The 12,266-nt window shown below is 40.3% G+C and overlaps 1 protein-coding gene across 4 annotated transcripts in view; it reads left to right on the top strand.

Moving 5' to 3' along the window:
- The window catches only part of CTNNA2 (catenin alpha 2), an 803,547-nt gene that overhangs the window by 724,727 nt on the left and 66,554 nt on the right, over positions 1-12,266 (top strand). For all 4 annotated transcript variants that reach the window (XM_048846332.2, XM_048846333.2, XM_048846330.2 and 1 more), the window contains one exon: positions 2,850-3,050. In XM_048846332.2, coding sequence (XP_048702289.1) covers positions 2,850-3,050 — 201 coding nt within the window. The remainder of the gene's footprint in view (positions 1-2,849; positions 3,051-12,266) is intronic.

Raw genomic sequence — 12,266 nt, 5'->3', positions numbered from 1 at the left:
ACATGACTTTTTGAACTATGTTGACTGGGGGGAGAAGGACAGTGTTCCATGCTATGGAAAATCAGCTTCAACACATGACAGTGCTGTGTAAGGCACACACGATATACTGCAGTGTATAAAACCTGGTGGCCAGACCCTCAGCTTGTGTAAATTGGTATATCTCCTTTACTTTCAATAGAGCTACAATAATGTACACAAGCTGAAGACCTTGCCATATGTTCATTAGTATAGTATCATGACAGCCACAATCACTGACACTTAGGAGCATGTTCCCTGCTATAAAAGCTTCCCACTTCTGTCCCTGGTCTTGTGGGAAGGGGATGAGCTGCTTGCTCCTCCACTTCCTGCTCTCTGCATGGGGATGCCTCCACCTCCCTCCCTGAATTGAATCCCTCACTTCTCCTGGTTCTGGATGCAGTGAGGGATGCAAAAACCAGCTCTTGCTCCGTCCACTCTCCCACTGCTGATACCATTTGATGGGCATGGGAGAGGAACCCCTGACAAATCTCTCACTCCCCCAGATTATTTCTAAAGCCACTCTACTGCCCATCTAACAAGATTCCTGGGTGAGAGGTGGTAGAGACGATACACAATAGTACTTACAAAGATAAAAAAAGATTATTTTACCAAATGATGTGAGACAGCAAGTGGAAACTGAACCCAGACCCCTGAGTCCATGCGAAAGAGGTGAAATTCTGACTCCATTGCACTTGATGACTAAATTCTTATTGACTTCATTGTGCCAAGAATCACCTGTGCTCCCCAGCCAACAGAAAGCTACCTACTAAAGTGCCTTCTCTACAGAGTGTTTTGTGAAGATGCAGGTGAGGGGTCAGGACATTGGACTGGCCATGTTCTCAGATGTCATGCTAGTGGAGACTGAGCATATGCAAACTTTCTTCACAAGAGTGAATTTTATCCATGATGTAAACCTAAATAACAGGCTTCAAACTCTCATTGACTTTCAATAGCAGTTGGGTGCCTTATTTCTTTAGACACCTTTGAAACTCACACCCTAAATCTTTTCAGTAATAAACAGACTAATCTTTTAAATATTGACTTCTTGTCAATGCATATACAGTATGTATGGCCATATTATACTCCAGTTTTATTTATTGTTATTTTAGTAACTCTTAAATTTAATTAAGAGTTGATATTTGAAGTGAATTTCAGTGTTTGAGAAAAGTACCAGATTTACAACACTGGAAATCCCAAGAGCTGTACTTACCCTTAAAATAACTGTTGGATCCGTCTGTGCCTCAAGATTGTTTTGGAGTGACAATGTGTAGTGTGAGAAGGGTAGTTCTGTTTCAATGGTAAATAAGTCATTGGTTTGTTCACTCTGCTGAGACTCTGAATAATGGTGCGAATAAATGCTAGTTATGTAGGTGACTTTTGTGGTGAGAAGACCTACTCAACCTATTTAACACAGAATAAGTCACCAAACAGACATTGGACAGAAATTAATTTTGGTCAGTACTGACCTAGGTTCAGACTCAAAATGGAGACCTGGAATGTAAAGCACCATAACTTATTATGTACCCTTATTAAGAGACTACAGTATACCCTGGAAATGGCCTAAAGTGCTGTGGTAACAATATTGTGAGCTGTTGTGTTTTAGTCACACATGATGCAGTCCTTCATGACATTCTCAGAAACAAACTAGGGAAATGTGGTGTAGATGAAATTACAATAAGGTGGGTGCACAATTGGTTGAAAAACTCTTACTCAAATAGTAGCTTTTAATGGCTTGCTGCCAAACTGGGAGGACATATCTAGTGGGGTCCCTCAGGGGCCTGTCCTGAGTCTGCTACTATTAAATATTTTCATTAATGGCTTGGGCAATGGAGTGGAGAGTATGCTTATAAAATCTCCAAAGGACACCAAGTTGGGAGCGGTTGCAAGCCCGTTGGAGGAGATTATTATAATTCAAAATGGCCTTGATAAATTGGAGAATTGATCTGAAATCAACAAGATGAAATTTAATTATAAAAAGTGCAAATAATAACTGGCTAGGAAATAGTACTGCTAAAAACAATATGTGGTTGTAGTGAATGACAAAGTGAATATGAGTTAACAATGTGATGCAGTTGCAAAAAAGGCTAATATTGTTCTGGGGTGTATTAACAGGAGTGTTGTAAATAAGACATGGGAGGTAATTGTCCTACTGTACTAAGCACTGGTGAGCCTTCAGCTAGAGGATTGTGTCCAGTTTTGGGCAAGACACTTTAAGAAATATGTGGACAAATTGTAGAGAATCCAGAGAAGAGCAACAAAAATGGTAAAAGGCTTACAAAACCTGACCTCTGAGGAAAGATTAAAAAAAACTCAGCATGTTTAATCCTGAGAACGGAAGACTGAGTGGGGACTTGATAACAGTCTTCAAATGTGTTAAGGGCTGTTATAGAGAGGACGGTAATCAATTCTTTTCCATGCTCACTGGAAGTAGAACAAGTAGTAATCAGTTTAATCTGCAGGAGGGGAGATTTAGGTTAGATATTTCTATAAAATATAAAAATATTTCTAGCTATAAAGATAGTTAAGCTTTGGAATAGGCTTCCAAGGAAGATTGTGACATTCCCATCATTGGGAGTTTTTAAGAACGGGTTGGACAAACATCTGTCAGGGAAGGGCTAGGTTTACTGTGCCTTGCCTCAGCTCAGGGAACTGGACTAGATGACCTCTTGAGGTTCATTCCAGCCCTACATTTCTGTGATGCTATGATTCTATGATTCTATTACACGAGAAAAGTACTCGGAACAGACAAATTATTCCGTATGACTCAACAGTTGCAGTATACACGTATAAGCCTAGCGATGAACTGAAAATTATATGTGTTGTTTCTGCAGAAAACCATATTCTGGAGGATGTGAATAAATGTGTGATCGCCCTCCAAGAGGGAGATGTTGATACACTGGACAGAACTGCAGGTGCAATCCGTGGCCGTGCAGCCAGAGTCATTCACATCATCAATGCAGAGATGGAAAACTATGAAGCTGGAGTTTATACTGAGAAGGTACTGGAAGCTACAAAATTGCTCTCAGAAACCGGTAAGCTTATTCTGACTAAGCTCTCTAACACATTAAGTTCCTAACCAGTTTAAATCCATATTTTCCAGTCTGTAATTTAGAAGAGCATCTGTGCTCTCTCTGTGTGGATGGATCTGCTTGTTAGTGACTAAAGTTCATGTTTCAAAACAAAACAATAAAAAAGACACACTGACATGTTGAAAAAAGTACAGAAAAAATAAATCCAAATAATAAGGCTAATTTCAAAACCTCATGTCCTCTCCAAAGATCTAAGAAAACCTCAGAATTAACAAAATTTCAGTGAAAGTCCTTTGGAATGACTGGCAATTCATGATTATATCATTTTAAAAGTAATATAATTTCATAGTTATTTCATAGTAGGACTATGTGCAGGATCATAAATTTTTCCACTCCTATTCTCACTCATATACTTCTTTACCACTGTATTTGTTCTAGGCTTTGTGGTCACCAGGACAGTTCCAGTTGTGACAAATAACCAATGAGCAATTCAAACACATGTAGCAACAGATAATATAAGTGACTGTAATATTAGAGTAAAGCAATCAGATTTGTTGCTGCAACATAGCAAATCCTTTATCACTGGTTGCATGTTTGTTAATTCTTGATATATAAATCAGGCTATAAAGCAAGCTAGCAAAATATATTGATACATGGATTATAATTTATTATTATTTTATTGTTCCAATTGAACAGTGTGGCCCCATAAACAAACCAGGAAGGTGAAATGTTAATAGCTCTGCTTTCTATGTCCCTTCGCTGGAGATTAAGGATTGAATCCCAGATTCTGACTGTACATCTTTCAGTGTATGATCAAAATTAGAGGAGGCTAGGAAACAAACTTTGTCTCCGCAGAACTGGTGAAATTTATCCTTGCTTTGGCCTACGGAGGGGCATTTCAAAGGAGGATTTAGCCTTTGGGAGCGTGACCTGCACATAATAGTATATATTATACCCTGCCACTTAGCCCGAATCAGCATACATCCCTTAAACACCTCTCTGGCTTATATTTGGATACACCCAGAGAAAGTGGACAATTGGACTAGAGAGCTTATTTTATGAGAGGAGATGAACAGAACTTGGCTTGTTTAGCCTAGCAAAACAAAGGCTAAGAGGGGATATGATTGATGTCTATAAATACATGAAACGGGAAAAAAACAAGAGAATGAGAGCAGTTACTGAAGTTTAAGGACAATGTTGGCTCAAGAACAGATGGGTAAAAATTAGCCAGGAATAAATTTAGGTTGAAAATTAGACAGTTTCTAGCCATCAGAGTGAGGTTCTGGAACAGCCTTCCAATAAGAATAGTGAAGGACAAACAACCTAAATGGTTTAAGATAGAGTTTGATACATTTATAAATGGGAGTATAGGATGGGCTGCTTGTGCTAGTTGGCGGCAGGACTTCATGACCCAAGTGGTCACTTCCAGTCCTGTGTTCAAAGAGAGTGAGAATTTGGCCCTCTATGCCTTTGAAGATGCTGGAGTGGTAGTCCTCTGACATTAGTGAGATTCCATAGAAAATCTTTGTATAGTTCTTAGTCAAGGAAACACAAGAGGATCAGAAAGTGGTTGTTTTAATTCCATATTTATTGCAAATTCAATGCAAGATCAAAGGTTTTTAACCATAAAATTAGCTTCAAAAGGGCATTTCATTAGCAAAATAATGTAAACTCTAGCAAAAAGCAGTTGTCATGGATTTAAAACAGGAAGATATGACCTGTCCAGTGTGACTGGGTTCTTGGGTCAACAGACTTTCACAAACCAGCAAAATATACTGAAGTTTATTTCCATTAAAGTCTTCATTAGTAAACTGAAAAGGAGTACTTGTGGCACCTTAGAGACTAACAAATTTAATTGAGCATAAGCTTTCTTGAGCTACAGCTCACTTCATCGGATGCATTCAGTGGAAAATACAGTGGGGAGATTTATATACACAGAGAACACGAAACAATGGGTGTTACCATACACACTGTAAGGAGAGTGATCGCTTAAGATGAGCTATTACCAGCAGGAGAGGGCGGGGAGAAAACCTTTTGTAGTGGTAATCAAGGTGGGCCACTTCCAGCAGTTGACAAGAACGTCTGAGGAACAGTGGGGGGGAGGGAGGAAATAAACCTGAGGAAATAGTTTTACTTTGTGTAATGACCCATCCACTCCCAGTCTCTATTTAAGCCTAAGTTAATTGTATCCAGTTTGCAAATTAATTCCAATTCAGCAGTTTCTCCTTGGAGTCTGTTTCTGAAGTTTTTTTGTTGAAGATTTGCCACTTTTAGGTCTGTAATCAAGTGACCAGAGAGATTGAAGTGTTCTCCGACTGGTTTTTGAATGTTATAATTCTTGACTTCTGATTTGTGTCCATTTATTCTTTTACGTAGAGACTGTCCAGTTTGACCAATGTACATGGCAGAGGGGCATTGCTGGCACATGATGGCATATATCACATTGGTAGATGTGCAGGTGAACGAGCCTCTGATAGTGTGGCTGATGTGACTAGGCCCTATGATGGTGTCCCCTGAATAGATATGTGGACACAGTTGGCAATGGGCTTTGTTGCAAGGATAGGTTCCTGGGTGAGTGGTTCTGTTGTGTGCTGTGTGGTTGCTGGTGAGTATTTGCTTCAGGTTGGGGGGTTGTCTGTAAGGAAGGACTGGCCTGTCTCCCAAGATCTGTGAGAGTGATGGGTCGTCCTTCAGGATAGGTTGTAGATCCTTGATGATGCGTTGGAGAGGTTTTAGTTGGGGGCTGAAGGTGATGGCTAGTGGCGTTCTGTTATTTTATTTGTTGGGCCTGTCCTGTAGTAGGTAACTTCTGGGTACTCTTCTGGCTCTGTCAATCTGTTTCTTCACTTCAGCAGGTGGGTATTGTAGTTGTACGAATGCTTGATAGAGATCCTGTAGGTGTTTCTCTCTGTCTGAGGGGTTGGAGCCAATGCGGTTGTATCATAGAGCTTGGCTGTAGACAATGGATCGTGTGGTGTGGTCTGGGTGAAAGCTGGAGGCATGTAGGTAGGAATAGCGGACAGTAGGTTTCCGGTATAGGGTGGTGTTTATGTGACCATCGCTTATTAGCACCGTAGTGTCCAGGAAGTGGATCTCTTGTGTGGACGGGTCCAGGCTGAGCTTGATGTTGGGATGGAAATTGTTGAAATCATGGTGGAATTCCTTAAGGGCTTCTTTTCCATGGGTCCAGATGACGATGATGTCATCAATATAGCGCAAGTAGAGTAGGGGTATTAGGGGACGAGAGCTGAGGAAGCGTTGTTCTAAGTCAGCCATAAAAATGTTGGCATACTCTGGGGCCATGCGGGTACCCATAGCAGTGCCGCTGCCCCCCACTGTTCCTCACACGTTCTTGTCAACTGCTGGAAATGGCCCATCTTGATTATCACTACAAAAGGTTTTCTCCCCGCCCTCTCCTGCTGGTAATAGCTCATCTTAAGTGATCACTCTGCTTACAGTGTGTATGGTAACACCCATTGTTTCATGTTCTCTGTGCATATAAATCTCCCCACTATATTTTCCACTGAATGCATCCGATGAAGTGAGCTGTAGCTCACGAAAACTTATGCCCAAATAAATTTTAGTCTCTAAGGTGCCACAAGTACTCCTTTTCTTTTTGCGAATACAGACTAACACGGCTGCTACTCTGAAACCTGTCATTAGTAAACTGAGCGATTTCTGAACAATATGAATTCATTTTTAAATAGAACAAAATTAATTTTCAGACTTTTTATTATGCTAACATTTCTGGCCCAACTTTATGTAAAATGTGTCCAATTCATCTTTCATAGAACAAATTTACAATGATAAAAACACAATAAAATGGATCTACAACAGGGACATTAAACACTTACATGGCATAGTTAACGTGTTCTTTAATAAAGCCTGAATTATAACAAAGTGATAATAGCTTTCTATTAAGTGCATCTTTTCCAACCCCTTCTGTGAGGTCTGGGAAAAACTGCACCTGGTTGCTGTTCTGTAGAGAAAGAGGACTCCAGATTACAGATACTGTATTTTAAAGCCTGTATTTCAGTTCATTCTGTACATTCTCTCTCTCAGATAATTTTATGTCCCCTATAACTGTAGCATCTTAGCAACTCAGAATCCTTAATATATTTATCCTCACAACATCATGGTGAGCACATTGCTATTAACCCCCTTTTCTTATGGGGAGCTGTGGCATAGAGAGACACTATGTGCCTTGCACAAGGTCACACAGAAAGTCTCTGGCAGAGCAGGGAATTGAACCTTGGTTTTCTGATCACTAGGTTAGCATTCTAACCACTTCCTTCTTTAGTGGAAGTGTATTGAAGTGTCCTTTTTGAAAACTGTATATCTTGAAGACAACACAATTAGGGGAAACTAAAGCAATAATCAGATTAATACCACTTTTATCTAACCAATTACTGCACTATTTGTCAGTAGATATTGAAGTGCTTCACAATGGCATGGTCACCTTCAGACTACAAATAGTGTAATGGAGGCCCAAATGACGAAGGGATTTCACTCCAGTCACAGTGTGAGTTAGCGCTGGAGCTGAAGTTTCAGAGGAACAGCCGTGTTAGTCTGTATTTGCAAAAAGAAAAGGAGTACTTGTGGCACCTTAGTTCCCTAATTCCTAACTCAGTTCCCTAATTCCAATCCCCTGCTCCATCCTCAAGATCAAAGTCACTGCTTATCTTATTCTCATAAGATGGAAGTAGATTTGTGACTATAAATCCATAGACTTTAATGCCTAAAGGGACAGTCACGGTCCTCTAGTCTGATCTCCTGTACATTTAGGCCACAGAATCTCACCCACCCAGTCCTGTAGATGGCCCATAACCTCAAGCTGAGTTACTGAAGTCCTCAAATCTTGATTTAAAAATTGCAAGTTACAAAGAATCTGCCATTTACTCTAGTTCAAACCAGCAAGTGACCTGTGTCCCACATTGCAGAGGAAAGCAAAAAAAAACAAAACCCAAAAAAACCAACCACCCCACGGTCTCTTCCAATTTGATCTGTGGGGAAATTCCTTCCCAACCCTAAATACAGTGATCAGTATTCCCTGAGCATGTGGTTAAGACCCACCAGCCTTACACCTAGGAAAGAATAGAACATAAGAGCATAAGAGTGACCATCTAGTCCAGTATCCTGTCTTCTGAAAGTGGCTGGCACCAGATGCTTCAGAGGGAATGAACAGAACTGGTCAGTTATTGAGTGGTCCATTCCCTTTCATCCAGTACCAGTACCTGACAGTCAGGAGCACAGAGATACCCAGAGCATGGGGTTTTATCCCTGACCATCTTGGCTAATAGCCACGGATGGACCTATCCTCCATGAACTCAGCTAATTCTTTTTTGAAACCAGTTGAACTTTTGAGCTTCACAACGTGCTCTGGCAACAAGTACCACAGATTGTCTGTGTGTTGTGTGAAGAAGTATTGTTTTAAATCTGCTGCCTACTAATTTCATTGAGTGACTCCGGTACTTGTGTTATGTGAAGGGGTAAATAACACTTCCTTCTTCACTTTCTCCACACCAGTCATGATTTTCATGACCTCTATCATGGCCCCCCTGAGTCATCTCTTTTCTAAACAGAACAGTGCCAGTCTTTTTAATTTCTTGTTATATGGAAGCTGTTCCCTAATCATTTTTGCTGCCTTTCTTTATATATTTTTTTTCAATTCTACTATAACATTTTTTGAGATGGGATGACCAGAACTGCAGGTAGTATTCAAGGTGTGGGCATACCATGGATTTAAATAATGGCATTATGATATTTTCTGTCTTATTATCTGTTCCTTTCCTGATAGTTCCAAATAATCTGTTAGGGTTTTTTTACTGCTGCTGAACATTGAACATTGAACTAATTTAGACCCCATCATTTTGTATGTTTGGTTAGGATTCTGTTTTCCAATATGCATTACTTTGCTTTTGTCTACATTGCATTCCCTCTGCCATTTTGTTGCCCAGTCATCCAGTTTTGTGAGATCCCTTTGGACAGTCAGCTTTGGACTTGACATCTTTAGTAATTTTGTATTGTCTGCAAACTTTTGACGCTTCACTGTTTACCCCTTTTTCCTGATCACTTATGAATATGTTGAATATATTGAACAGCACTGATCCCAATACGGATCCTTGGAGCACCACGCTTTTTTCCTCTCTCCCTGTGAAAACTGACCATTTATTTCTACCTTTTGTTTCCTACCTTTTAATCAGGTATTGATCCATGAGAGGACCTTCCCTCTTTTTCAATGACTGCCTATTTTGCTTAAGAGCCTTTCGTGAAGGATGCTATCAAAGGCTTTCTGAAAATCCAAGTACACTATATCCACTAGATCACATTTGTCCACAGGTTTATTGACCCCCTCAAAGTATTTTAATAGATTGGTGAGACAGGATTTCCCTTTCACAACACAAAAGCTGTGTTGACTCTACCCCAATGTATCACTGTCATTTATGTATCTGATAATTATGTCTTCTACTATAATTTCAATCCATTTGCCTGGTACCAAAGTTAGCCTACCAGCCTATAATTACCAGCATTGCCTTTGGAGCCTTTTTAAAAAATAGGTGTTACATTAGCTATCCGCCATTCGTCTGGTATGGACGCTGATTTAAGCAATAGGTTACATACCACAGTTAGCAGTTCTGCAATTTCATATTTGAGCTCCTTCAGAACTCTTACGTGAATACTATCTAGTGCTGCTGACTTAATATTATTTAATGTATCAGTTTGTCCCCAAACCTCCTCTGTTGACACCTCAGTCTGGGACAGTTCATTAGATTTGTCACCGAAAGAGAATGGCTCAGGTGTAGGAATCTCCCTAACATCCTTTGCAATGAAGACCCATGCGACAAATTCCTTTAGCTTCTCTGCAACTGCCTTGTCTTCATTGAGTGCTCCTTTAGTACCTCAAATGTCTCATGGCCCCACTGATTGTTGGCAGGCCTCCTGCTTCTACTCGTTCTGACTGCAAGTCTTCTTGTGTTCTCTTCTCACTTGCAATTTCTGAGAGTTCTTGGGGCTCCAAACTCTGGCTATCTCCATGGTCTATTCCCCTCTCCTTGTAGGGCTATTCACACTTTCTCTTCTTCCTTGCTCTCCCATCTTCTGGTACTGACTGCCTCTCCGCTTCATTTTCTGACTCACCAAACCTATTCCTCAGGTCTATTTCTCCTTCACGAGCCAGTCTTTCCCTCTGTTTTGTTCTCATAGTCACATGCTTCCACTGGCCACTTTCCTCATCATCTGCTCAAATCTCCTTTGAAACTCAACCATAGTTTCTAGCTGTATCTCCTAACCTTAGATCTTCTCTTCCTTGGATCTATCGGGTGGCACTTTAGACATACAGGTATGGCTCCTGTTCTGCTGGCTGGCCAGTTGGCTGCAAGGAAGCCCCGTCTCCTAATCAAGGTTTAGCTGTAATCAAAGGCTCTACTTCTCTCCGTACACACTGCCCCCTACCAGACTTTGCAAACTGATAGCAAACCAGCAAGCAAACAAACAGACTCTCAAGAACAACAAGGAGTCCGGTGGCACCTTAAAGACTAACAGATTTATTTGGGCATAAGCTTTTGTGGGTAAAACCCCCACTTTTTCAGATGCAACCTCACACTCTCAAGAACTCACTCACAGCCACTATGGAACAGGGGTTTGCTTGCCTCTGTTCTCCTCCAACAGATCTCCAGTCAAAGTCCTCTGCTTTCAGCTCTCTCTCTCTCTCTCTGTTGGCCTCTGTGCCACTGCTCAGAAAGCAAAACACTGAAGAATAGGAGCTGCATTTCAGTGGAAGCACTCATGACTGTGAGCCAGAAAACAACACAGGCACAAATCCTGGCACTGTGCAAGTCAATGAAGCTACGCTGATTTACACCAGGTGAGGATCTGGCTCATAGTATTCTGTACTTATACAGTGTAGTGTTTTTCCATCTGCAGTTCTCAAAACACATTACAAAGGTATGATTAGTCCTGCTTTACAGATTATTATATTGAGACACAGAAAGGTGAAATGACTTGCCCAAGTCACGTAATAAGTCAGTGGATGAGCTGAGGGGAAAACCCAGGCCTCCTAACTCAATTCTGTGCCCTCTCATTCCCTCCAGAGTTGGGTTCACTAAAGTCACAAGTTGTGTTGCTGCTTCTGCCACAGACCAACTATGGGGCCTTACGCAAAATCCCTTAACAACTCTTTCCTTTGGTTTCCTCGTCTGTTAAATTATATTACTATCATGTCTTACAATGGGGCTTAATTTAGTAATGTCTGTAGAACACTTGGGGATCCTGAGAAGATGTGATGGAAGGATAAAGTGTTATTATAATATAGGGACAGATTCTGCCCTTAGACATGAATGTGGGATCCAACTGGATTCGATAGCTATGAGTGTGAAACACTACGGTAAGTCCCTAATCTTTTTTAATTGAACATTTATTCATTTTTAAAGGAAGAAGCTTTTGTAGACTCAGGGAAACTAATTTAAATGATAAGAGAGAGAAAAAATAGCACTGAACACTTCCTTGATTATTATTATTTACTCTTTGAGGACTCAGCTCAAGAAATGCATCTGGCTGTTGAACTATAAAAGCCCAAATTACAAAATATAGTTTTTCAGGGTACCAGAGCCTTGTGCATTTTTTTAAACCGGGTGTTCAAAGAGATACTGGACCAGATCCTCAGCTGGCCTACATCAGCCTAGCTCCACTGAATTTCAGTGGAGTTACCCTGATTTCAACCTGTTGAGCAGCAGTATGATGAGATTTTTGAAGACAGATTTCATATTTGATTTTAGGAAAGTGGCACCTACTTACACAAGATCTGAATTTGGTACCTGATTTCTAGATTTCATTTAATGATCTTCTTTTTGAATACTTTATAACCCATAACCCATCCTTTCTTCATTTTAATTTAATGGTGACTTTAAAAAAAATCTCCTGATATGTGTAGGTTTTTTTTGTTACGAATTTTTTTCTTGTTGTTATATGTTTCATTTGTTCCCTGCTTTCTTGGCTGTGTTTAGTTGACTGGTGACCTTTATTCTTGTGCTTGTTAGAGCCTGTTCTGATCACATTTATGCCCCCAGTGTCTTTGATATTAGCATTAATTAAGGACATGCTGGTTAAATCCTCTTGAATAATGACATAGTTTCATTTCCCTTTAAAAACAAAGCAGATGCTTGACTCCCACTTCATGACAGTTGCAGAAATCTAAGACAAAAACCATGAAAACATAAAGTC

Source organism: Caretta caretta, chromosome 4 (assembly GCF_965140235.1).
Source record: "Caretta caretta isolate rCarCar2 chromosome 4, rCarCar1.hap1, whole genome shotgun sequence".
Classification (NCBI taxonomy): domain Eukaryota; kingdom Metazoa; phylum Chordata; order Testudines; family Cheloniidae; genus Caretta; species Caretta caretta.
This window is presented reverse-complemented; position numbering and strand designations above follow the sequence as displayed.